We start from the raw sequence: 26,928 nt of genomic DNA, 5'->3' as shown, positions 1-26,928 counted from the left end.
TAGTCAAACTGCGCACTGTGCCCAGCTTCACGTGCTGATCAACGTGAGGTAACATGCATTTCCACGTAACACGCTGAGGGTGATGAAACAACATTCATTTTCTATGGAGTGAAGTGGGTGGGGGGGACCGTTGGGTGATGCGAGCATGGTCGAGGAAGCATGAACAGGGCGGTACTAAAAATGGGGAAAGCTGAACTTTTTGCAAATACTCTGCGACATAGTGGCGCTATTGACCAATCTAAGCTCACTATAGCTTCCAACCCCTATTGGATTGGCTGTTGATACCTAGCACGACATGGCCTGCTTTCTAGCACACACATGAGCTATCCAAGTTATTATGTTATGTGGAAGTTGGGCAGGAGGCTGTATTGAATTAGTGGAACCTCAGGTCTGCCGGTTTTTACTAGCAGAAGATACTTTTCGCAGCAGGTTAGGAGAATTAGATTAAGGTTAGGAAAAGGGTTAGCTAAACTTGTCTCCAACGCAAACATATCTAGCAACAACCAGGCCTGCCTTGAGAAGCCATGGATCACAGGATTCATCCACACCAAGCTAAAGGCTGGAGCTGACGCTTTCAAGGAGCTGGACACTAATCCGGACGCTTATAAGAAATCCCGCTATGCGCTAAGACGAACCATCAAACAGGCAAAGTGTCAATACAGGACTAAGATTGAATCCTACTACACCGGCTCTGGATGTGGCAGGACTTGAAAACTATTACGCACTACAAAGGGAAACCCAGCTGCGAGCTGCCCAGTGATGCGAGGCTACCAGACAAGCTAAATGCCTTTTATGGTCGCTTTGCGGCAAGCAACACTGAGAGCACCAGCTGTTCCGGAGGACTGTGTGATCATGCTCTCCGTAGCCGATGTGTGCAAGACCTTTAAACAGGTCAACATTCACAAAGCCGCGGGGCCAGACGGATTACCAGGACGTGTACTCAAAGCATGCGCGGACAAACTGCCAAGTGTCTTCACTGACATTTTCAACCTCTCCCTGGCCAAGTCTGTAATACCTACATGTTTTAAACAGACCACCATAGTCCCTGTGCCCAAGAACACTAAAGTAACCTGCCTAAATGACTACCGCCCCGTAGCACACACGCCAGTAACCATGAAGTGCTTTGAAAGGCTGGTCATGGCTCACATGAACACCATCATGCCAGAAACCCTAGACCCACTCCAGTTCGCATACCGCCCCAACAGATCCACAGATGACGCAATCTCAATCGCACTGCCCACTGCCCTTTCCCACCTGGACAAAAGGAACACCCATGTGAGAATGCTGTTCCTTGACTACAGCTCAGTGTTCAACACCATAGGGCCCACAAAGCTCATCACTAAGTTAAGGACCCTGGGACTAAACATCTTCTGCAACTGGATCCTGGACTTCCTGACGGCTGCCCCAGATGGTAAGGGTAGGTAACAACACATCTGCCAACACTGGGGCCCCTCAGGGGTGCGTGCTTAGTCCCTCCTGTACTCCCTGTTCACCCTCAACTGCATGGCCAAGCACGACTCCAACACATCATTAAGTTTACTGACGACGCAGCAGTGGTAGGCCTGATCACCGATAACGATGAGACAGCCTATAGGGAGGAGGTCAGAGACCTGGCAGTGTGGTGCCAGGACAACAACCTCTCTCTCAATGTGAGCAAGACAAAGGAGTTGATTGTGGACTACAGGAAATGGAGGGCCAAACAGGCCCCCATTTAACATCGAAGGGACTGAAGTGGAGCAGGTTGAGAGCTTCAAATTCCTTCGTGTCCACATCACCAACAAACTGTCAGGGTCCAAACACACCAAGACAGTTGTGAAGATGGCACGAGAACACCTTTTCCCACTCAGGAAACTAAAAAGATTTGGCATGGGTCCACAGATCCTCAAAGTTCTACAGCTGCACCATCGAGAGCATTCTGACCGGTTGCATCCCAGCCTGGTATGGCAACTGCTCGGCATCTGACTGTAAGGCCCAGTACATCACTGGGGTCAAACTTCCTGACATCCAGGACCAATATACCAGGTGGTGTCAGAGGAAGGCCCAATAAATTGTCATAGACTCCAGTCACCCAAGTCGTAGACTGTTTTCTCTGCTACCACACGGCAAACGATACCGTAGCTCCAAGTCTCCTTAACAGCTTCTACCCACAAGCCATAAGACTGCTGAACAACGAATCAAATGGCCACTCAGACTGTCTCCATTGACCCCCCTCCCCCCGTTGTTTTTACACTGCTGCTACTCGCTGTTTATTAACTATGCATAGTCGCTTTACAAATTACCTTGACTATCCTGTACCTCCGCACATTGACTTGGTACCGGTACCCCCTGTATATAGCCTCCACATTGACTCTGTACCGGTACCCCCTGTATATAGCCTCCACATTGACTCGGTACCGGTACCCCCTGTATAGAGCCTCCACATTGACTCTGTACCGGTACCCCCTGTATATAGCCCCCACATTGACTCGGTACCGGTACCCCCTGTATATAGCCTCGTTATTGTTATGTAAATGTATTGTTACTTTTTGATGAGATTTTTTTTACGGTAGTTTATTTAGTAAATATTTTCTTAAATCTATTTCTTGAACTGCATTGTTGGTTAAGGGCTTGTAAGTAAACATTTCATGGTAAGGTCTACACGTGTTGTATTCGCCACATGTGACAAATACAATTTGATTTGGTTTCCACTAATGTGATGTCGCGTGAGGTAGGCGGCCTGTTACTTTAGTTTTGGCAGTTTTGCTTTAAACAATCAGTGTATATGGTCATTTTTAGATATACAGGGTAAAGTTGATAATTTAATAATAAGGAAAGCAAATCATTTCTGCGAGGCGCACTGCGTGGTCGAAGCAAGGGGAGAAGAACACGCAATAAAAAATGTAAAACGGGTGAAATTCAAAGTTGTGCCATATATTCATTGGCTATGTCATAGCTAATTTGTAAACAATAAATATTGATACATTACTACCTCAAACACTTAAGCTGCAAAAACATCAAGTTAATCAGTGGGTGATGGGGATTTCAGAACCAAAGTGGGGGGAGAAAAAAACAGGCTACATTGCCCACCTAATCTGATAGTGGTCATGGGGTGGTAGATGCCTAGTCTCCTTTATGACTCAGATCAGGTGCCTAAATGACATACATAATTTACACATAGACACAGAATTCAGCTCAGACAGATCCAGCTCAGACAGATCCAGCTCAGAGAGGCCCAGCTCAGAGAGGCCCAGCTCAGAGAGGCCCAGCTCAGACAGATCCAGCTCAGACAGATCCAGCTCAGAGAGGCCCAGCTCAGAGAGGCCCAGCTCAGACAGATCCAGCTCAGACAGATCCAGCTCAGACAGATCCAGCTCAGACAGGCCCAGCTCATGAGCTCCATCAGCAGCAGATTTTTATTTAGAATGGAAAATGAATGTGTTTATGCAGCAAATGTTAGTGCATCAATTCATTCTCTAATTAAACTCAATAATTTCAAACTAAAACGTATCGTTCCTGTATCGTATTGGAGCCCATGTATCTAGGTACCTATGAAATTATCTTTAAAGGGTAAGATGCACGTCCCTTGTGTGTGTGTGTGTGTGTGTGTGTGTGTGTGTGTGTGTGTGTGTGTGTGTGTGTGTGTGTGTGTGTGAATATGTGAATATGTGAATATGTGTATGTCAATCCTATTTATGTGTGAATATGTGTGCGTGTGCCCAATAGTGTGTGTACCTATTAATGAGTGTAAATGACTGTGTCTCAGGACTCCCTGGCAGCAGAGATTGAGGGCACCATGAGGAGAGAGCTGAGTGTCGAGGACGAGGTGGCTTTCCAGGAACAAAAGTCAGTATAGAACACACACACACACACACACACACACACACACACACACACACACACACACACACACACACACACACACACACAGAAGATCAAAAGCAATAAAAGCAGAAGCTCTCTTCCTCTCCTCTCCTTCTCCCTCTCTCCCCATCACCAGGGTTTCCCAGAAGAGGGTGTTTCAGACTGTACGCGTGGTCAACGAGTCGGTAGAGCGAGCTGCGGCGATGGCCACGCCCCCTATCCCCGGCTCGGGAGGCAGCTGCCTGGTGATGACGGCCCAGCCCTTCCTGTCCGCACAGGGGATCGACCAATCACACGGCGGCGCCAAGTGAGTTACCCAGGTTGATGTTGATTGTTAGACCTGCAGTCTAAAGGACCTGCATTGACTGTAGTGGAGTCAGTGTCAACAATATGTGAGAGAATTTAGCATAATATTTTATATGATTTAATTCAAACTTATTTCAGTGAATTTAGAGCCTACAGAGGAGTACATTTGGGTAAGCATGTGTTTGTGTTGCGTGTCTGTCTTTGTAGTAGGGAGGAGGTCCCGCTCGGCAAGCCTGGCGCACCAGGAGGAAATGACCTCGTGTCGGCGCTGCACCGCCTCTCCCTGCGGCGGCAGAATTTCCTGTGCGAGCGGCAGTTCTTCCAGGCGGAACGCGATAAGAAGCTGGAGGCCCTGGCCGGGGGAGCGGAATCAGATGTGGAGGGGAGTGGCTACAGCTCACCAATGAGCAGCGTCATGTCATCCTTCACCAACCTATCAGAGTTCTCGGTCTCGTCCAGCTGTTTTAAGACCTTCCTGCCTGAGAAGCTGCAGATCGTCAAGCCCATGGAGGGTAAGGATACGTTCATGCTTTAAGTGTAGTCATGATAATGGCCGCGTTCCAGGCTGTGCGATAAGCAGCCCCGCTGCACAAATTAACCAGTGATTGAATGCCACATCCTCTACATTGCAGTCAGGCATCAGATTTCAATATGTTAGGCTGCGTTTAGACAGGCATCCTAAATCTGATTTTTTTTTTGTCACGATTTTATCAGAGGTGATTGGTCAAAAGACCAATATCTGATGTGATTGGACAAAAGACCAATTGGTGAGAAAAAGATCAGAATTGGGCTGCCTGTCTAAACACAGCCTTAGAGATGTGGTTACTGAATGTAGGTGGCCTGGAATGCAGCCAATAGCTATGATATCTATCCAGGAGTTATTCCTGACCCAATAGCTATGATATCTATCCAGGAGTTATTCCTGACCCAATAGCTATGATATCTATCCAGGAGTAAATCCTGACCCAATAGCTATGATATCTATCCAGGAGTTATTCCTGACCCAATAGCTATGATATCTATCCAGGAGTTATTCCTGACCCAATAGCTATGATATCTATCCAGGAGTTATTCCTGACCCAATAGCTATAATATCTATCCAGGAGTTATTCCTGACCCAATAGCTATGATGTCTATATTATCATATCTGTATACTGGTACTCTTGTAATTAGGATATTAATTAGGAGTTTTAGTTTAGTTGTGATGTTACATATTGATCCCTGACCTCTAACCTTTGACCTCTCTGGGCTCCCTGAGACCAGAGTTTAAACCCACTTGGTCACATTATGATATCTGTCAACTGTAACACTCCTAATTGTCATCTGTGAATATTAGACTGTGAGTAACGCATTTGACGCCTGACCCCTAACCTTTAACCTCTGACCCCTCTAGGCTCTCTGACTCTGCACCACTGGCAGCAGCTGGCCAAGCCCCACCTGGGCACCATCCTGGACCCCCACCCGGGCGTGGTCACCAAAGGCTTTCGGCCCCTCCCCCATGATGCTCTCGCCGACGCCGTCTACCGCCTCACCGACCTGGAGGAAGACGAAGAGGGAGGCGACGAAGAACAGACATATGACATGAGAGGTACTTTTATTCACTATGTCCATTTCACAATTGATAAACATACATACATACATACATACATACATACATACATACATACATACATACATACATACATACATACATACATACATACATACATGCATACATACATACATACATACATGCATACATACATACATACATACATACATACATACATACATACATACAGTTGAAGTCGTAAGTTTACATACACTTAGGTTGGAATCATTAAAAATCGTTTTTCAACCACTCCACAAATTTCTTGTTAACAAACTATAGTTTTGGCAAGTTAGGACATCTACTTTGTGCATGACACAAGTCATTATTCCAACAATTGTTTACAGACAGATTATTTCACTTATAATTCACTGTATCACAATTCCAGTGGAATTGAACTGTTTGGCCATAATGACCATCGTTATGTTTGGAGGAAAAAGGGTGAGGCTTGCAAACCCGCAGAACACCATCCCAACCATGAAGCACGGGGGTGGCAGCATCATGTTGTGGGGGTGTTTCGCTGCAAGACGGACTGGTGCACTTCACAAAATAGATGGCATCATGAGGGAGGAAAATTATGTGGATATATTGAAGCAACATCTCAAGACATCAGTCAGGAAGTTAAAGCTTGGTCGCAAATGGGTCTTCCAAATGGACAATGACCCCAAGCATACTTCCAAAGTTGTGGCAAAATGGCTTAAGGACAACAAAGTCAAGGTATTGGGAGTGGCCATGACAAAGCCCTGACCTCAATCCCATAGAAAATTTGTGGTCAGAACTGAAAAAACGTGTGCAAGCAGGGAGGCCTACAAAACTAACTCAGTTAAATCAGCTCTGTCAGGAGCAATGGGCCAAAATTCACCCAACTTATTGTGGGAAGCTTGTGGAAGGCTACCCGAAACCCAAGTTAAACAATTTAAAGTCAATGCTACAAAATACTAATTGAGTCTATGTAAACTTCTGACCCACTGGGAATGTGATGAAAGAAATAAAAGCTGAAATAAATAATTCTCTCTACTCTTATTCTGACATTTCACATTCTTAAAATAAAGTGGTGATCCTAACTGACCTAAGACAGGGAATTCTTACTAGGACTAAATGTCAGGAATTGTGAAACTGAGTTTAAATGTATTTGATTAAGGTGTACAGTCGTGGCCAAAAGTTTAGAGAATGACACAAATATACATTTTCACAAAGTCTGCTGCCTCAGTTTGTATGATGGCAATTTGCATATACTCCAGAATGTTATGAAGAGTGATCAGATGAATTGCAATTAATTGCAAAGTCCCTCTTTGCCATGCAAATGAACTGAATCCCCCAAAAATATTTCCACTGCATTTCAGCGCTACCACAAAAGGACCAGCTCATGTCAGTGATTTTCTCATTAACACAGGTGTGAGTGTTGACGAGGACAAGGCTGGAGATCACTCTGTCATGCTGACTGAGTTCAAATAATAGACTGGAAGCTTCAAAAGGAGGGTGGTGCTTGGAATCATTGTTCTTCCTCTGTCAACCATGGTTACCTGCAAGGAAACACGTGCCGTCATCATTGCTTTGCACAAGAAGGGCTTCACAGGCAAGGATATTGCTGCCAGGAAGATTGCACCTAAATCAACCATTTATCAGATCATCAAGGGGAGCGGTTCAATTGTTGTGAAGAAGGCTTCACAGTCCATCAAGCGCCAGGACCGTCTCCTAAAGTTGATTCAGCTGCGGGATCGGGGCACCACCTGTACAGAGTTTGCTCAGAAATGGCAGCAGGCAGGTGTGAGTGCATCTGCACACACAGTGAGGCGAAGACTTTTGGAGGATGGCCTGGTGTCAAGAAGGGCAGCAAAGAAGCCACTTCTCTCCAGGAAAAACATCAGGGACAGACTGATATTCTGCAAAAGGTACAGGGATTGGACTGCTGAGGACTGGGGTAAAGTCATTTTCTCTGATGAATCCCCTTTCCGATTGTTTGGGACATCCGGAGAAGACAAGGTGAGCGCTACCATCGGTCCTGTGTCATGCCAACAGTAAAGCATCCTGAGACCATTCATGTGTGGTTGTTTCTCAGCCAAGAGAGTGGGCTCACTCACAATTTTGCCTAAGAACACAGCCATGAATAAAGAATGGTACCAACACATCCTCCGAGAGCAACTTCTCCCAACCATCCAGGAACAGTTTGGTGACGAACAATGCCTTTTCCAGCATGATGGACCACCTTGCCATAAGGCAAAAGTGATAACTAATTGGCTCGGGGAATAAAACATCGATATTTTGGGTCCATGGCCAGGAAACTCCCCAGACCTTAATCCCATTGAGAACTTTTGGTCAATCCTCAAGAGGCGGGTAGACAAATAAAAACCCACAAATTCTGACAAACTCCAAGCATTGATTATGCAAGAATGGGCTGTCATCAGTCAGGATGTGGCCCAGAAGTTAATTGACAGCATGCCATGGCGGATTGCAGAGGTCTTGAAAAAGAAGGGTCAACACTGAAAAGATTCACTCTCTGCCTCAACTTCATGTAATCTTCAATAAAAGCCTTTGACACTTATGAAATGCTTGTAATTATACTTCAGTATTCCATAGTAATATCTGACAAAAATATCTAAAGACACTGAAGCAGCAAACTTTGTGGAAATTCATATTTGTGTCATTCTCAAAACTTTTGGCCACGACTGTATGTAATCTTCCGACTTCAACTGTATATAAACTCAGAAAAAAAAGAATGTCCTCTCACTGTCAACTGCGTTTATTTTCAGCAAACTTAACGTGTAAATATTTGTATGAACATAAGATTCAACAACTGAGACATAAACTGAACAAGTTCCACAGACATGTGACTAACAAAAATGGAATAATGTGTCCCTGAACAAAGGGAGGGTCAAAATCAAAAGTAACAGTCGGTATCTGGTGTGGCCACCAGCTGCATTAAGTACTGCAGTGCATCTCCTCCTCGTGGACTGCACCAGATTTGCCAGTTCTTGCTGTGAGATGTAACCCCACTCTTCCACCAAGGCACCTGCAAGTTCCCGGACATTTCTGGGGGGAATGGCCCGAGCCCTCAACCTCCGATCCAACAGGACCCAGACGTGCTCAATGGGATTGAGATCCGGGCTCTTTGCTGGCCATGGCAGAACACTGACATTCCTGTCTTGCAGAAAATCACGCACAGAATTAGCAGTATGGCTGGTGGCATTGTCATGCTGGAGGGTCAGGATGAGCCTGCAGGAAGGGTACCACATGAGAGAGGAGGATGTCTTCCCTGTAAAGCACAGCGTTGAGATTGCCTGCAATGACAACAAGCTCAGACCGATGATGCTGTGACACACCGCCCCAGACCATGACGGACCCTCCACCTCTAAATCGATCCCGCTCCAGAGTACAGGCCTCGGTGTAACGCTCATTCCTTTGACGATAAACGCTAATCCGACCATCACCCCTGGTGAGACAAAACCTCGACTCGTCAGTGAAGAGCACTTTTTGCCAGTCCTGTCTGGTCCAGTGACGGTGGTTTTGTGCCCGTAGGCGACGTTGTTGCCGGTGATGTCTGGTGAGGACCTGCCTTACAACAGGCCTACAAGCCCTCAGTCCAGCCTCTCTCATCCTATTGCGGACAGTCTGAGCACTGATGGAGGGATTGTGCATTCCTGGTGTAACTCGGGCAGTTGTTGTTGCCATCCTGTACCTGTCCCGTAGGTGTGATGTCCGGATGTACCGATCCTTTTGCAGGTGTTGTTACACGTGGTCTGCCACTGCGAGGATGATCAGATGTCCGTCCTGTCTCACAGTACGGACATTGCAATTTATTTCCCTGGCCACATCTGCAGTCGTCATGCCTCCTTGCAGCATGCCTAAGGCACATTCACGCAGATGAGCAGGGACCCTGGGCATCTTTCTTTTGATGTTAGCTGTTAGTGTCTTAACGACCATTCCACAGGTTCATGTTCATTAATTGTTTATGGTTCATTGAACAAGCATGGGAAACCGTGTTTAAACTCTTTACAATGAAGATCTGTGAAGTTATTTTGATTTTTACGAATCATTTTTGAAAGACAGGGTCCTGAAAAGGGGACGTTGTTTTTTTTGCTGTGTGTGTGTGTGTGTGTGTGTGTGTGTGTGTGTGTGTATGTATGCATACACACATATATATATATATATATATATATATATATATTTTGCCTATTGTGCAGCCTATTGTAAAATGACTGACTGGGTATTGAAAATGTGTTACATAAGTACTATGTCTTATTAATATTATTAAACTGATAGTTTAGCAGTCTCACTAACAAAGGTTTTGGACTTTTCAGGAAACGGAGGGAAGGAAGGGACAGACGCCTGGGAGAAGAGGATGGAGGAGGAGGAGGAGGAGGAGGAGGAGGAAGGAGGGATCACCTTCAAGGTGCAGTGCTCATCAACACCGGAGGAGAACAGGGAGAGGATTAGGGAGCGTTTGCCGTTGAACGGGCCACCGGTGTGTCCCGTGTCTCCCGTTTTCCTACCAGTACCAGGCTCTCCACAGCTCCCTCTATTCCCGATCACCTGTGACCTCCCTATGACCTCTAATGCCCCCTGTGACATCATCAGGAGCCCGGCTCTCTTGGCTCCGCCCGTCACAGTAACGTCCATGGCTCCTGTCCAATCCCAGAGCCTGACTGTCACCAGTCTTACCACTACTACATCCTCGTCAGGTAAGTTAAACTTTTAATATCATTTTTTTTTTTTTACGTTATAGCTGGAATCCTTAATGGTGAAACAGTCGCGTCCGTTTGCGATATTAAAACACCAAATAAGTTACTACAATCAACGGAGACTGTTTTTCCCCTCTGACATAATCGTCCTCACCATAGAAGATCACAATATGTTTCACCATGTTGCCCGACGCTCCTCAGCTCAGCAACAACAACCATAACAACGTGGTGGATTGGCCACTGGTGCTGTTTCCCCTTACTACGGATTACATCATTTAAAGAAAATATTTGTGTACAAATGTGTCAATATTTCTTTCCCAAGATAAGAAACTGAAAAGGGTAATTATTGGAAGCCGTTGGTCTGTGATGGAAGTTTGAATGGTGTGTTTTGTCTCTTCAGTTTATAACCCGGGGAAATGTCAGAGTTCAACGTCTTCCACCTACACCTTCACAACCTGCCGCATCCTGCACCCCTCTGACATCACCCAGGTTACCTCCAGGTACACACACACACACACACACACACACACACACACACACACACACACACACACGACTATGAAGGTGATTGGTGTTGTGTGTTTGTGGGGTAACTTTGTCTTGTCTCTCTCAGTTCCCACTGTCAGTCTTCTGTCTCAGAGTACACTCCCAGCTCCATGAGGACAGGCCCCAGCACCCCGGTGACCCCCTGCAGGCTAAGTTTGGGGGTGGACTCCTTCCCCCCTCGACGTCCCCCCGCCCCCTGTGGCCTGGCCAAGCTGGTCCTGGAGAGGGGCATCTCTGCTTCCCTCTCCACTGCCGACGCCCCCCCTCCCTCTCACCTTAAAGCCCCACTCCCCCAGCGTCTCCTCCCCAGCACACCCCCCAACTCCCCGTCCCACTCGCCGACCCCCTCGCCTGTGCCCTTTGAGTCCCGCGCCTCTGCGCCAGCCACCTGTGACAACTTCCTGGCATCGCGTCCGGCCGAGCTCTTCCTCCAGGATGTGTATGGGCTGAAGTTTGGCCGCACCCATTGCCCCAACCTCCCCAGCCCTGACCCCGCCTCACATAGCTTCAGCCACAGCCCCAGAATCAAATCCAAAGCCAAACCCGACCCCATTAATGTAAACTTAGTCGAGAGGCTACGCCGGCTGGGATTGGTCAAGGTACTCCAGGGGGCGGAGCCGTTGTCGGAGGGCCTGGGGCGTCAGGACTCGGCCACCTTCCTAGCCACAGGCGGAGGCAGCCTATTGGACGGCCTGCGGCGGAACCAGAGCCTCCCAGCTATGATTGGAGCGGCGCGGGGAAGCCCCTCCCACCATCCGGGCCAGGCCCCACCTCAACCACCCACCTCCCTCGCCATCGCCCCGCCCCTCTGGGGCAACCTGAAGGGGCAGCGCTCTGTCCGCGCTAGGCCCGCCTCCACCTCCCACGCCCCACCCCATTCACTCAAACGCTGAAGAAGTTATGACACTACAGGGAGGCAGGGTTTGGAGGGGAGCCAGCACTGAACAGAACCATTTGGGCCCACACCCTCTTTCCCCCCTCCATCCCTCCCTGCCTCACTCCTTCTCCGCATCTCTTTTAGACTGATATTCAGCGAAGAAAAGGGAAACAAGTGGGAATAAAAGACCCTCTTCTTTTTTTATAAATTCTTTTTAAAAGCACAATATTGTTAAAAATGGAAATTTGCATTAATGCCACGGTATGTATGCCATTTTCAAAGAATTAGCTTGACAGCAAAGGGCTTTATTAGCTGTTATTAGCCTTGCCTGCCTTCCCCCTCCAGCCCTCTAGGGGCGCTGTAGCTAGATGTTCTCCCTGCTCTCTTCCGCTCTGCTCCTGCTACAGTAGTTATTCATCTGTGAGGCTCTGGATGCTCAAAAGATGGGAAGATGACAGAGGGAATAAGTAAGTTGATGAGGGCTTGAGAATGTTATAGGGATGGGGAAGAAGAGAAAAAGAGGAAGTGGCAGAATGGATTTTGACTGTGGTGTCAAGGAGAGGAAGAACAAGCAAGAGAAAGAGATGAGGGAGAGAGACGAGGAGGACAGAGATGAGGGGGATGAGAGAAGAGCAGTGTGAAGAGAGAGCTTGAGCCTCCAGAGCCTCACTGTCTAGGGGCTGGTTGTTCTGTAGTTTGAAAAGCTTTCTAAAGTTCATTTTTAAAAGCAGTAGAGCAGTTTGTCATGTATATACGCTAGCTAGCCTCGCTACGCCCCTTAGCTTCTCTTAGGAACCAGGCTGGTGCCCATGCACCTTACTACTGCCATCCCGTTGCTAGGGAACTACAATCTAGCCTTCCCAGTGTTACTACTAACACAATGATCCTTTTGCTTTGCTGTCGTCAGGGGCAACTCTCTCTGTGCATTGTAATAGGCTACAACCAGTGTCTGAAATGCATGGTGTGTCCTGAAAACGACACACTTCTTTGCCTACAGGTCCCAGCATGCAGCTGGCCCTCTGAGGGTGGGTAGGGCCCAGCCGTGCAGCGTGATTGGCTGTAGTGGTCTGACTGACAGGTCCGAGGCTGCTCCTCCTCAGGTCTCTCATAAGGAAGAGGTTGTAAAGCCTTAAAGGAGAAGCCTGTTTGTTCTGTTTGGGTGTTTTTTGCTTTAAAGCCATGTGTATATTTTATTAGACACTTAGTGGGATCGGTAGGTTTTGTTTGGGATGCCGTTAGCCTGGTCCCAGATCTGTTTGTGCGGTCTTGCCATACCGCTATTGTCATTGTCATGTTACAGCACAAACTGATCTGGAACCAGGCTAGGATGCAGATGGGATGGACTATTCCTCAGCTTGTGGAGATCTGAGAGGATTTGATTGGTATAACCAATATGGTGATACTTCCACCTAGCCTATCAGAGGGCAAGGTAGATTTATTACCAAATTGCTTACACCTGTGAAATCCTGACAGACTCGCCCCTGGTACAAGAGGTTTGGTCCCAAACGGGGAGCCATCAGCATCCTAGGTAGTAGTGGGTGTACTATGTTTTAATCCAGGTTAGCTCTGAGTCTCATCTAATGCATGGTTCACTACTACTGTGGTTATGGTCTTAAAAGGTACTCTATTCACTCAGCGGCCAGTAGAGGGCAACATGGTGTTGTGTGATATTGAACAGCTATGAGACTAACGGTCTTTAGTACCTTCCCCTGTAATGCTGTTTATTTTAAATCTGAAAGGACTTGATGGGTATAGCGGCAGAGCCTAAGCAATATGGGGAAATTCCAGCTAGCCTATCAGAGGTCAAGATCAAACAAATCCCATATTGTTTTTCCTTTCAGGTCTACTGGAGTGTGTAGTGGGGAGGGGCTAGACTAGAGCCTGGGTACCAGTCTGTGTTCTCATTCCACTCCAGTGTTCACATGACACAGAGTACATGAAGTGGAATGCTAGCTAAACAGGTTCTGTATTTCAAGCTAGCTAGACTAGTGTGTGACCCTTTGACCCTGTGCCCTTTGACCCATACTTGACCCCTGGTGTGACCCTCAGACGTCCCTGCTATACCTCTTTTCTTACCGTCCGTCCGTCCATCTGACCTATCCCACTCATGTACTGCACTTTTTAACCTGATTTACAGAGATCACTAGTTAGGAAATATTATTAGTGACAAATATTGATATATAGACTAGGTTATAGCATCAAATACTGTATTATTATCAAAGGTAATAAGTTATTTATCATTTCATGTAGACATTTATTTTACTTTTTTTTTTGTGCCTCCATTGTGTGATGAACCATTGAAAAGGGAATCCAAGCTGTCATGTATTTAAAACTGTATATCAGTGCAAACCAAAACTCATTTTTAAATACAGTGAAATGCTTTGTGTTGGCTTGTGTGTGTTGTATTACCTATGTAACCACGAGGAAAGAGCATCAGTTTTATACTAGGGTTTCTGCTATGGGGGAGGTATAGGAGGAGAGGGGTGAAGACACTGTTCGTTCTATGACTCATACCGTTGGCTCTATTGAATGTAGCTGATGGGTGATGGTCCTTATGGGCTCTGTGTCGTTGGAAGTGTTCATTATTGGTTTTCGACCTGGCGCCTCTCCTCCATGCTTCATAAAATACCCAAGATTACCTTTTTGGTGCTTTTGTTTTAATAAAGGACATGAGAAATGATTTGGTTGTGTTATATTTAATGTGTTATAACTAATGGACGTGTGTGTACATACACACTACACCCCACACCATTTGTCAGTTCAGTCTTCTATTAGTGTTTGTACATCATTTGTTTGTCAGAAGTGCAGCATTTGGGCTGTTTTGTAAATGTTTAGGAAACAAACTAATTCTTGTTAAATTATGTCCTATAAAGCGGTGATAGCAGATGGGGATCAGAGGTCGTAGGTCACATCACATGGGGCAGGTCTATACAGAGGTCGTAGGTCTCCTCACACGGGGCAGATCTATACAGAGGTCGTAGGTCTCGTCACACGGGGCAGGTCTATACAGAGGTCGTAGGTCTCGTCACACGGGGCAGATCTATACAGAGGTCGTAGGTCTCATCACACGGGGCAGATCTATACAGAGGTCGTAGGTCTCGTCACACGGGGCAGATCTATACAGAGGTCGTAGGTCTCGTCACACGGGGCAGATCTATACAGAGGTCGTAGGTCTCGTCACACGGGGAAGGTCTATACAGAGGTCGTAGGTCTCGTCACATGGGGCAGATCTATTCAGAGGTCGTAGGTCTCCTCACACGGGGCAGATCTATACAGAGGTCGTAGGTCTCGTTACACAGGGCAGATCTATACAGAGGTCGTAGGTCTCGTCACATGGGGCAGATCTATTCAGAGGTCGTAGGTCTCCTCACACGGGGCAGATCTATACAGAGGTCGTAGGTCTCGTTACACAGGGCAGATCTATACAGAGGTCGTAGGTCTCGTCACATGGGGCAGCTCTATACAGAGGTCGTAGGTCTCGTCACACGGGGCAGATCTATTCAGAGGTCGTAGGTCTCGTCACACGGGGCAGATCTATTCAGAGGTCGTAGGTCTCATCACACGGGGCAGATCTATACAGAGGTCGTAGGTCTCGTCACACGGGGCAGGTCTATACAGAGGTCGTAGGTCTCGTCACATGGGGCAGATCTATACAGAGGTCGTAGGTCTCGTCACACGGGGCAGATCTATACAGAGGTCGTAGGTCTCGTCACACGGGGCAGATCTATACAGAGGTCGTAGGTCTCGTCACACGGGGCAGATCTATACAGAGGTCGTAGGTCTCGTCACATGGGGCAGATCTATACAGAGGTCGTAGTTCTCGTCACATGGGGCAGATCTTGATGCTGTCAGATGTCTGGCTGAACTGACCCAGAGCAAAGTCCAGTCCAACACCAACCCCACTCCCCACCCCGAAGGCTGCATACAGTGGCTGTGTAAAGTTGGCGCGGAACGTGTGCAGGTGCGCCATGCTCTCCGCCACGCTATAGAACGCCAGGGTGCCCGCGTTGAGGTCCAGGAACAACCCCAGACGCGGCGAGTACGTCACCGGGATCTCCCTCTTCTCATTGTCATGCATTGCTGTGCAACACGTATCCGACAGCTCCAGGCTCCATGATTGGGCATTGTAGCCAAGCCCCGCCCTGGCGTCTGCCCCCTTCCTGCTCAGGGCTCCATAAGCCACGCCCATTGATGACCCCTTCCCCCGCCAATCCACCTCCCAGTAACAACGCTGGGAGGACAGGGGGGCCTGGCACAGCACCTGGGTCCAGCCATCGAAGCGTTGGGGGCAGTCTGGGTAGGGCTGCCCTGCCCCCTGTAGGGTGGCCTTGGTGTTGCCCTCCGACAGGCTCAGACGTCGGTGGGCTGTCCTCGTGTCTAGGGTCAGGGTACAGGCATCTGGGGGAGGGGAGAGTGGAGGGATGGATGAATAGTTAAGGTGTGGGGATAAGGACTTTGCAGATTTGGTAGTCGGCTGTTGTGAGTACTCCTTCCCTTTGGCCCAAACCTGAAGTTTTCAGATCTGAAAGTTGGAATCAATATGGTGGGTGCTACACTGCTTATACCTTTCCCTTCATATCTGCAAACATGGAAGGGTGAGGGCCAAGGCGACAGGGTAGGGAGCTAACTGGAACAGGCTGTATCTGTGTATATGTTTAGCTGTTCTATACTCACACTGCAGGAACTCCTCTCTGCTCCTGGGCTCTGGGGCCTGGATGCTAGAGATGTCTATCTCCCTCACTACAGGAGACGAAGACAGGCAGTATGAGGGGAGAGGATCACAACCAGTGGTGGAAAAAGTACCCAACTTGAGTAAAAGTATACAGTAGATACATTGATAGAAAGTTACTCCAGTAAAAGTGAAAGTCACCCAGTAAAATACTACTTGAGTAAAAGTCAAAGTATTTGGTTCTAAATATAATTAAGTATCAAAATTAAAAGTATGAATAATTTCAAATTCCTTATATTAAGCAAAGCAGACAGCACCATTTTCTAGTTTTTTAAATGTACATATAGCCAGGGGCACATTCCAACACGGAGACATAATTTACAAAAGATGCATATGTGTTTAGTCAGATCAGAGGCAGTAGGGATGACCACGTGTTCTCTTTATAAGTGTGTGAATTGGACCATTTTCCTGTCCTGCTAAGCATTCAAAATGTAAGTACTTTTGGATGTCAGTTAAAATGTATGGAGTAAAAATGACATTATTTTCTTTAGGAATGTAGTAAAGTAAAAGTTGTTAAAAATATAAATAGTATAGTACAGATACTCCAAGAAACTACTTAAGTAGTACTTTAAAGTATTTTTTCTTAAGTACTTTACACCACAAGGGTAACTGTAAATATAGGGCAATATGCTTTCCTCAGATGTGGAGAGGAAGAACTGGAGAAAAGGAATGAATGATGACTCACATGCAGGGAAAGCTGGCATCTGATTCATGATGGGGTCAGGGGTCAGTGGATCCAGGAAAAGGCTGGTATTCACTTCTGGTTGGGATTCAGTCAGTGCACCCATCCCCCCTGTCAAAACAGTATGATGTTTATAGACATGATTTCAAACAATGTGCTGTGGCACCTGCAAGGTACATTTTGAGGTACATTATACAGTGTCTACACTGGTGAAAGGCTAGTAAGACCAGGGTGTATGACCTCTGATGGGGTTAAAGCGTTGAGGGTCGGGACCATAGAGATATATAGAGGACTCATCTTTGTATCTGTGCCATTATAGAGTCTGTGACAGCATGGGCAGCGCCATTGAGGCAATTTCCATTTTCACGATTGGCTGATCCCTCCTGATGCCCCTTTGTCATGACTCCAAGAATGTCACCGGGAGGGATTATCCAGTAAAGTTGGAAGCCACCCAGTTGACTACATTAAAATGGTGGAAGCCCTCAATGGCGCTATCCGTGCTAATACGGCCTTTTGGCGACTAGAGGCCACAATCATTCTCTCTGGTCGGGACTCACATGGGTTAACTCCACCAGTGTTGTTGTTGACTGGCCCAGGTGCCGGTGTGGCACGTCGATGGGAGCGGAAGAGACTTGCTATGGAGCCCATCCGGCTGAAAGCTCCTGAGGCTGGGGTGGCTTTGGTAACAGCACCGGGGGTAGGGGGGGTGGTGGGTTCTGGTCTGGGTGTCTCTCTCCGGCTGGGAGTAGGGCTGGGTCTGGCTGGCTCTCTACGACTTGGACTGGGTCTGGCTGGCTCTCTACGACTTGGACTGGGACTGGGTCTGGCTGGATCTCTACGACTTGTAGTGGGGCTGGGACTGGCTGGCTCTCTACGACTTGGACTGGTACTGGGACTGCGTCTGCGCGTCTCTCTTCGACTTTGGGTAGGGCTATTTCTGGCTGGCTTTCTCCGGCTCTGAGCGGGACTAGATCTGGTGCTTGGACTGGGGGCTGCCTCTCTGGCTGTGGAGAGACAAGAGGTATTACTGGGTGAGCATGGCTTGATGAGTCTAGAGGCGTCCACATACAGGTTCGGTTTGCTTCTAGCAGAACTCGGCTAGGTGAAACGAACGTCTGTTGAAATGACCTTTGCTTGAAAAATCTCAGTATTACTGTTTTGTCCCGCTTGAGCCACTGTAGCAACAACATACCCAGTAACACTTCCTCAAAATAGAAGAAAATAATAAAGATAAATCAAGAAATCTGTAATTATTTTTGATGTTTTTTGCCAAGGAAGTCCTAGTCGCGCAATTTTACATCTAACTAAAATGTTTGGTGCGGTATTTCTCAAGTGAAAAAAATGTGCATTAAAACTAGCCAGCAAACAATCCCGTTCATTGCTCCCACTCCTACTAGGAGCAGTACCTAGTCCTGTAATACTGTTGACCAATCACCGACGAAGGGGCGTAGACTTCGGACTAACGAACATTGACTTGCTTCAAGGAAAAATGTTGTGTTGCCGAACCAAAACGTCACAACGTTTCATCATAATAAATGCTTAAACTGTTTCGACTACAAAACATACGGTAAGCTTAAAGTCTGTCGCGTGCTTCCCAGTCGAAACAGTTCAATCATATATTATGACATTTTTTTGTGACGTTTTGGTTGGTTTTGGTGTTCGCCAGGCGTTTACTTGGCTGTTCGCATACACTACATTTTTTCTAGAGGCAAGTGGAAGTTCCGTAGCCAAAGTCTATACGGCCCTTCGTCAGAGATTGGTCAACAGGACTACTCCTAGTAAGAGTGGGAATTATAGACGGGATTCTTCAATTAAGTGTTTGTCATTCAACAAGAGATGACTAGTTTTCATGCAGATTTTTTCACTTGAGAAATACTGCATCAAACATGTTAGATGTGAAATGATGCAACTAAGACCTCATTGGCAAAAACGTCAAAATGAATAACAGATTTCTTGATTTATCTTAGATTAATTCAGACTATTTTGAGAAAGTATTACTGGGTATGTTGTTGCTACGGTGCTCCAAGAGGGACAAACAACAGTAATATTGACGCTTTTTCTAATTTTTTAAAGCGACGATCATGAGGGAGTATGTGAGCACAGACGTTCGCTTCACCTATCCAGGCTTTGCTAGGAGCAAACCAAACCTATGTATCCGGACGCCTTTCTGATTGCATAGAGAGAGAATGAGAGGAAAAGCGAGGCAGTTGAGTAGATTTCATAAACACTAATGATGACTGAATTTGTAGTATTGGTCAAGACCACCTTAGGGAGGTGGTCAGAGATACATTTATGGAACTGATATCTGCAGTTATTCTTAAGAGGTTCAGGATGTGACACAGTACAGATGGAGGAGACAGGAAGAAGGACCATACACAGATGATAAGGAAATGTTCCTCTTGTGAGGCAGGCCAACCTGTGGAACCGGTTATGTTCACAAAGAAATTCTGGGCTTTTCTGTGTGTGTGTGTGTGTGTGTGTGTGTGTGTGTGTGTGTGTGTGTGTGTGTGTGTGTGTGTTACCTGGTTTTCTCTCCTCTCTCCTCGGCCTGTCTCTGTCAGCTAAAGGAAAGAGGTAGAAGATAGTTTAAACCCCTTTGCACGCAAACACACACACACACACACACACACACACACACACACACACACACACACACACACGTCTGACCTCGTGGTTCCTCTCTGCTCCTAACATCCTGAGAGCGCAGGCCTACACCTACAGAAGGAGACATGATTAAGCTGATCTAATGTTTGATCATGATCATCATAGTGAGATTTGTGATGAAACTAGCCACATGACATCACCCTACCACGTGAGTTAGGACCTCGAACCGCCACGGAGACAGTCGGTGTGGGAGCTGAAACACGACGACAAACGTACACATCATTATGTGTCATTCAATGACCTATCACAAACCACATGTTAAAGCGACACAGGAAACAGTCGCTACAGTACATACCTGCAGGACGGATGTTGTTTGTTGTTGTTTTGGATCCCAGACCAGAAAACACTGTGGAATAGTCATTGAAAAGAAAAAGGCGCAACGCTCACCATTAAAAACATACTTTTTAACCATTAAAAACATACTGTTTAACCATTAAAAACATACTGTTTAACTATTAAAAACCTGACTATGACGATACTTCATCAGGAACAATAAATCATTATTTCAGGTTACGTATTTCATATCCAAACTGCACAGTTAATGGCGATGACCAATCACTCAACTAGAGAAGTGAAAAGACCAGCACCAAAAGGAACAGACACTGAGTAGAAAGCATTTGCACTGCGGAAATGAAATATTGCCATTCCTCACATTATTTGCTGTTGACTAAAATGTCCAATTCAGATTAGTTCACAATCTCAGTGAATTATTAAAGTCTAACTCACACTACCAATAAAGAAATGGGAAAAACTACTCACAACTCCTGAACCCTCCTGTCTTCTGGCCGCCATTTTGTTTTGCTATGATGGGAAACAGTGCAGTGAGTAAGTACAGTCTGTCAATCCACGATTTAAATGTTTATTGGTAATCGATGGCTTCTAGCTCTGGTCCAGGGCATTACGAGCGGCTTGCTTATGCTGAGCCTTCTTCAAGCCCCACAGAACACCCTGGACCAGAGCTAGAGACATCCTCTGGAACAGAACTCACCTTTGTCTCCTAAGGTGAACAGTGTTGTATCATTCACTGAAGAGAAGGATGAGAAATAACAGTTTATTAACATATTGACATTGTATTGATCCACCGATATCAGTCTATAACATAGTGTGGAAAAAATACTCTGTCCTTATGACAATATTTATAGTGAACAAGGTAATGGAGAGCTCTGCTATTAGTGCCCTTTGTGTGTGTGTGTGTGCGTGTGTGTGTGTGTGTGTGTAGTATGCGTGTCCTCCACTCTGACACACCTGTCTTGGTGATCTTGCCCAGTTCCACGTTGCACATGTCCTCCACTCTCTCCCGTAAGTTCAGGATGGCTTCACGTACAGGCTCAAACGTAGCCTCTGGATTGGCCACCACACACGACAGATCATTACACTCAAACGGGCTGCACAGAGACTCACAGGTCTGGAGGGCGGCTCACAGGAGGAGGAGGAGAAGGAGGAGAAGAGGATGGGATGGAAGAGGGCAGAGATGGAGAAATGAAGACAGAAAGAAAGGCAACGACAGGAAGAGAAGACACGTCATTTAAGAAATAATGCCTTTTGTGATAGAAGCAGCATATTTCAAACATGACTAGAGCACTGCTGCTTTTTAACTATTGACCCATCCCCCCCTGGCAGCCATGTCCAATATGGCCATCAACCAGCTGCATGCAGCTAAATTGAATCAAAAATATATAAAAGGGTCACAGAAAGAGAAAAGCGTCCTACCTCTAGGAAGTGGATGTTGTCTTCGCAGCGGAACACCTCCTTCATGTCCTTGTCTCTCCTCTTTAGCTCAGAGATCTCGGCCTCCAGCTTGTCCACCACGTCCTGGGCCTCGCTTACTTTCTCCTGCCCAGCCTGGTTCATCACACCCTCCACCAGCTCCTGGAGCCTCTCCACCGAGCGCTGGAGCTCCGACAGCACCGTCGCTGTGTCATCATGTACCCTGTCTGCTGACCGCTGGGGACACAAACATAGGTATGAAGACATACGCACACTGGTACTGTATGGAGGTGCATAGAAAGGTACTCACTGAGGAACACAAACACACACACACACGCACTGGTGTAGTGGGGTGTAGTGTAGTGGGGTGTAGTGGGGTATAGTGTAGTGGGGTGTAGTGTGGTGCAGTGGGGTATAGAGTAGTGGGATGTAGTCTGGTGTAGTGTAGTGTAGTGGGGTGTAGTGTGGTGTAGTGTTGTGGGGTGGGGTGTAGTGTAGTGGGGTGTAGTGTGGTGCAGTGGGGTATAGAGTAGTGGGGTGGGGTGTGGTGTAGTGTAGTGGGGTGGGGTGTAGTGTAGTGGGGTGTAGTGTGGTGCAGTGGGGTGTAGTGTGGTGTGGTGTAGTGTAGTGGGGTGTAGTGTGGTGTAGTGTAGAGTAGTGGGGTGTAGTGGGGTGGGGTGTAGTGGGGTGTAGTGTAGTGGGGTGTAGTGTGGTGCAGTGGGGTATAGAGTAGTGGGGTGTAGTGTGGTGTGGTGTAGTGTAGTGGGGTGTAGTGTAGTGGGGTGCAGTGTGGTATAGTGTAGTGGGGTGTAGTGTGGTGTGGTGTAGTGTAGTGGGGTATAGTGTAGTGGGGTGCAGTGGGGTATAGAGTAGTGGGGTGTAGTGTGGTGTAGTGTAGTGGGGTATAGTGTAGTGGGGTGCAGTGGGGTATAGAGTAGTGGGGTGTAGTGTGGTATAGTGTAGTGGGGTATAGAGTAGTGGGGTGTAGTGTGGTATAGTGTAGTGGGGTATAGAGTAGTGGGGTGTAGTGTGGTATAGTGTAGTGGGGTGTAGTGTAGTGGGGTGTAGTGTGGTGCAGTGGGGTATAGAGTAGTGGGGTGTAGTGTGGTATAGTGTAGTGTAGTGGGGTATAGAGTAGTGTAGTGTAGTGTGGTATAGTGTGGTGGGGTGTAGTAGTGTAGTGTAGTGTGGTATAGTGTAGTGTGGTATAGTGTAGTGGGGTGTAGAGTAGTGGGGTGTAGTGTAGTGTAGTGTGGTATAGTGTAGTGGGGTATAGAGTAGTGGGGTGTAGTGTGGTGTGGTGTAGTGTAGTGTAGTGGGGTGTGGTATAGTGTAGTGGGGTATAGAGTAGTGGAGTGTAGTGTGGTATAGTGTAGTGGGGTGTAGAGTAGTGGGGTGTAGTGTGGTATAGTGTAGTGGGGTGTAGTGGGGTGTGGTATAGTGTAGTGGGGTGTAGTGTGGTGTAGTGTAGTGTGGTGTAGTGGGGTGGGGTGCAGTGTAGTGGGGTGTAGTGTAGTGCAGTGTAGTGTGGTGCAGTGTAGTGTGGTGTAGTGTGGTGCAGTGTAGTGTGGTGTAGTGTGGTGCAGTGTGGTATAGTGTAGTGGGGTGTAGAGTAGTGGGGTGTAGTGTGGTATAGTGTAGTGGGGTGTAGAGTAGTGGGGTATAGTATAGTGGGGTGTAGTATAGTGGGGTGTAGTATAGTGTAGTGTAGTGTGGTATAGTGTAGTGGGGTGTAGAGTTGTGGGGTATAGTATAGTGGGGTGTAGTATAGTGTAGTGTAGTGTAGTGTAGTGTAGTGTAGTGTAGTGTGGTATAGTGGGGTGTAGAGTAGTGGGGTATAGTATGGTGGGGTGTAGTATAGTGGGGTGTAGTGTAGTGTAGTGGGGTATAGTATAGTGGGGTGTAGTATAGTGGGGTATAGTAAAGTGGGGTGTAGTGTGGTATAGTGTAGTGGGGTGTAGAGTAGTGGGGTATAGTATGGTGGGGTGTAGTATAGTGGGGTGTAGTGTAGTGTAGTGGGGTATAGTATAGTGGGGTGTAGTGTAGTGGGGTATAGTATAGTGGGGTGTAGTATAGTGGGGTGTAGTGGGGTGTAGAGTAGTGGGGTATAGTATAGTGGGGTATAGTATAGTGGGGTGTAGTATAGTGTAGTGTAGTGTGGTGTAGTGGGGTATAGTATAGTGGGGTATAGTATAGTGGGGTGTAGTATAGTGTAGTGTAGTGTGGTGTAGAGTAGTGGGGTATAGTATAGTGGGGTGTAGTATAGTGTAGTGTAGTGTGGTGTAGTGGGGTGTAGTGTAGTGTGGTGTAGAGTAGTGGGGTATAGTATAGTGGGGTGTAGTATAGTGTAGTATAGTGTGTCCTAAGCCCTTACCTTTGTTGCCTCCAGCATCTTCTTCATGTCTTTCAGCTCTCCTTCTCTTTCTTTCAGTATAGTGTGGTGTAGTATAGTGGGGTGTAGTGTAGTGTAGTGGGGTATAGTATAGTGGGGTGTAGTATAGTGGGGTATAGTAAAGTGGGGTGTAGTGTGGTATAGTGTAGTGGGGTGTAGAGTAGTGGGGTATAGTATGGTGGGGTGTAGTATAGTGGGGTGTAGTGTAGTGTAGTGGGGTATAGTATAGTGGGGTGTAGTGTAGTGGGGTATAGTATAGTGGGGTGTAGTATAGTGGGGTGTAGAGTAGTGGGGTATAGTATAGTGGGGTATAGTATAGTGGGGTGTAGTATAGTGTAGTGTAGTGTGGTGTAGTGGGGTGTAGAGTAGTGGGGTATAGTATAGTGGGGTATAGTATAGTGGGGTGTAGTATAGTGTAGTGTAGTGTGGTGTAGTGGGGTGTAGAGTAGTGGGGTGTAGAGTAGTGGGGTATAGTATAGTGGGGTGTAGTATAGTGTAGTGTAGTGTGGTGTAGTGGGGTGTAGAGTAGTGGGGTGTAGAGTAGTGGGGTGTAGTATAGTGGGGTATAGTATAGTGGGGTGTAGTATAGTGTAGTATAGTGTGGTGTAGTGGGGTGTAGAGTAGTGGGGTATAGTATAGTGGGGTGTAGTATAGTGTAGTGTAGTGTGGTGTAGTGGGGTGTAGAGTAGTGGGGTGTAGAGTAGTGGGGTGTAGTATAGTGTGGTGTAGTGGGGTGTAGAGTAGTGGGGTATAGTATAGTGGGGTGTAGTATAGTGTAGTGTAGTGTGGTGTAGTGGGGTGTAGAGTAGTGGGGTGTAGAGTAGTGGGGTGTAGTATAGTGTAGTATAGTGTAGTGTGTCCTAAGCCCTTACCTTTGTTGCCTCCAGCATCTTCTTCATGTCTTTCAGCTCTCCTTCTCTTTCTTTCAGTCTCTGATGATTCTCTGTCTGCACCTCAGCCAGCTCTTTCTGCAAACACAGTCACATCAACTCACTCCTGAATGGACTGGAATGCAGTCTGGAATGCTCACTGGCCCACAAAGACAACTACATAATCACCTAAGATATGGCACCACCTTACCACCTTACCACCTTACCACCTTACCCCACACACCCACACACACACACACACACACACACACACACACACACACACACACACACACACACACACACACACACACACACACACACACACACACACACACACACACACACACACACACACACACACACACACTTCTAATGAATCACCACAGCAAAGGCTGAATGAGAGGCAGTTTCTAGGTGTGGCCAGATCAGCTATGATGGGACATAGACAGCCCAGCAACCTGTATGGATGTTTTGATCAGACTGTATTTACATGTTTTTGTGGAGTGAGTCTGTACATGATGGTGTGTTTGATTAATATTATAATAATAATATATACCATTTAGTAAACTCTTTCATCCAAAATGACTTACGGTCATGTGTGCGTACCGTATGTGTGGCCCCATCGGGAATCAAACCTTGGCTTTGCATACAGAGCCACACAGGACCTGATTGGGTGTTGTTTTGTTGCCTGAGACCTGAAGACTTGCGTTAGCTCCCAGAGCGAATGACTAGCCTTTGGTTCAGCGGGATAACACCGTCTTGTGCCAGGCAGTTGATCAAAAAATCAAGGGGTTTGAATACTTTCCGAATGCACTGTATGTCTGAGGGCTTACCTGTCTCTCCGTGCGCTCTGCCTTGGTGGAGGTGGTCTCATGGTCCTTGTGCTGGTTACTGGTGCACAGCCAGCACACAAACATCTGGCACTGACGACAGTAGAACTCCTGCAGGTACTTGTGCTCGGTACAGATCTTCTGCGCCAGCTTGCCCGTGGGCGCAATCAGCTCATGCTTTTTCAACTCTGCTTTCGTCTGATGCGGTTTCAGGTGGGCCTCGCAGTAGGACGCCATACAGACCAGGCAAGACTTCACCGCAGCCCGCTGGTCTCCAGCGCCGTGGCACGTGTCACAGGGCACGGCCATGGCTGGCAGCTGGCTGACACCACCACCACGGGAACCTCCCTTGGCTCTACCCATGGTGTTGGCACGGTGGGCGCTCCGGATGGACTCCCTGGCGGAGGTGGTGAGGGCCCCCTTGCGGAGCTGCTCCACGGCCTCTGCCAGCATGGTGTTCCTGGACAAGGAGGGCTTGGGACAGAATGTCTGGCGGCACTGGGGACAGCTGTAGACTCCAGGGGAGCGAGGGTCGTCCTTGCTCCAGTAGTCCTTGATGCAGCCCATGCAGTAGCTGTGGCCACACGGGATGGTGACTGGCTCATTGGGGAGGTCCAGGCACACAGGACAGTTGAACTGCTCCTCCGTCCACAGATTACCACTCATAGTGAGACCGCAGGTAGCAGAGGTGAATGTAGACTATTACAAAGAGAGACAGAGAAAGAGGAAGAGAGAGAGAGAGAGAGACAGAGAGAATAGAGAGAGGCAACTGAGAGGAAAAAGTTGAGGTAGAGATGGATGAAAACAGAAATGGGTAGAATCAGAAAGAATGCTGTACACACAGAGAGATATGTAGCTACAGAGCAAAGACACACAGAGAGATATGTAGCTACAGAGCAGACACAGAGAGATATGTAGCTACAGAGCAGACACAGAGAGATATGTAGCTACAGAGCAGACACAGAGAGATATGTAGCTGCAGAGCAAAGACACACAGAGAGATATGTAGCTACAGAGCAGACACAGAGAGATATGTAGCTACAGAGCAGACACAGAGAGATATGTAGCTACAGAGCAGACACAGAGAGATATGTAGCTGCAGAGCAAAGACACACAGAGAGATATGTAGCTACAGAGCAGACACAGAGAGATATGTAGCTACAGAGCAGACACAGAGAGATATGTAGCTACAGAGCAGACACAGAGAGATATGTAG

General features: G+C 47.2%; 2 protein-coding genes across 7 annotated transcripts in view; one reads left to right on the top strand and one right to left on the bottom strand.

Annotated features, from left to right (window-relative positions):
- LOC106574803 (trafficking kinesin-binding protein 2) overlaps positions 1–14,516 on the top strand; it is a 62,918-nt gene extending 48,402 nt beyond the window's left edge. For all 6 annotated transcript variants that reach the window (XM_045698158.1, XM_045698159.1, XM_045698160.1 and 3 more), the window contains 7 exons: positions 3,743–3,822; positions 3,977–4,147; positions 4,354–4,658; positions 5,540–5,734; positions 10,033–10,413; positions 10,814–10,913; positions 11,027–14,516. In XM_045698158.1, the coding sequence (XP_045554114.1) occupies positions 3,743–3,822; positions 3,977–4,147; positions 4,354–4,658; positions 5,540–5,734; positions 10,033–10,413; positions 10,814–10,913; positions 11,027–11,852 (2,058 nt within the window). In that variant the 3' untranslated portion in view covers positions 11,853–14,516. The remainder of the gene's footprint in view (positions 1–3,742; positions 3,823–3,976; positions 4,148–4,353; positions 4,659–5,539; positions 5,735–10,032; positions 10,414–10,813; positions 10,914–11,026) is intronic.
- On the bottom strand, positions 13,171–26,695 carry LOC106574936 (uncharacterized). The gene is made up of 14 exons (XM_045698164.1): positions 25,716–26,695; positions 24,883–24,978; positions 21,622–21,855; positions 21,157–21,316; positions 20,900–20,935; positions 20,671–20,712; positions 20,207–20,257; positions 20,057–20,104; positions 19,915–19,962; positions 19,770–19,808; positions 17,805–18,251; positions 17,251–17,358; positions 16,511–16,576; positions 13,171–16,234 (listed from the first exon to the last, which is right to left on the bottom strand). The coding sequence occupies exons 1-14, from the start codon at positions 26,376–26,378 to the stop codon at positions 15,660–15,662; spliced, it is 2,613 nt and encodes an 870-aa protein (XP_045554120.1). The 5' UTR covers positions 26,379–26,695; the 3' UTR covers positions 13,171–15,659.
- Between the last annotated feature and the right edge of the window lie 233 nt (positions 26,696–26,928).

This window comes from Salmo salar, chromosome ssa16 (assembly GCF_905237065.1).
Source record: "Salmo salar chromosome ssa16, Ssal_v3.1, whole genome shotgun sequence".
NCBI classification, from domain to species: Eukaryota; Metazoa; Chordata; class Actinopteri; order Salmoniformes; family Salmonidae; genus Salmo; species Salmo salar.
The sequence above is the reverse complement of the archived record's forward strand: the minus strand, read 5'-3'. Positions and strand labels throughout refer to the sequence as shown.

Excerpts from the sequence above, each read along its gene's own strand:
- LOC106574936 (XM_045698164.1), bottom strand. The coding sequence starts at position 26,378 with ATGAGTGGTAATCTGTGGACGGAGGAGCAGTTCAACTGTCCTGTGTGC. Across the intron at positions 20,258-20,670 it reads GACAGGAGGGTTCAGGAGTT|TGTTTTCTGGTCTGGGATCC; the intron begins GTGAGTAGTTTT and ends ACTATTCCACAG. Across the intron at positions 19,809-19,914 it reads GAGCAGAGAGGAACCACGAG|CTGACAGAGACAGGCCGAGG; the intron begins GTCAGACGTGTG and ends TCTTTCCTTTAG.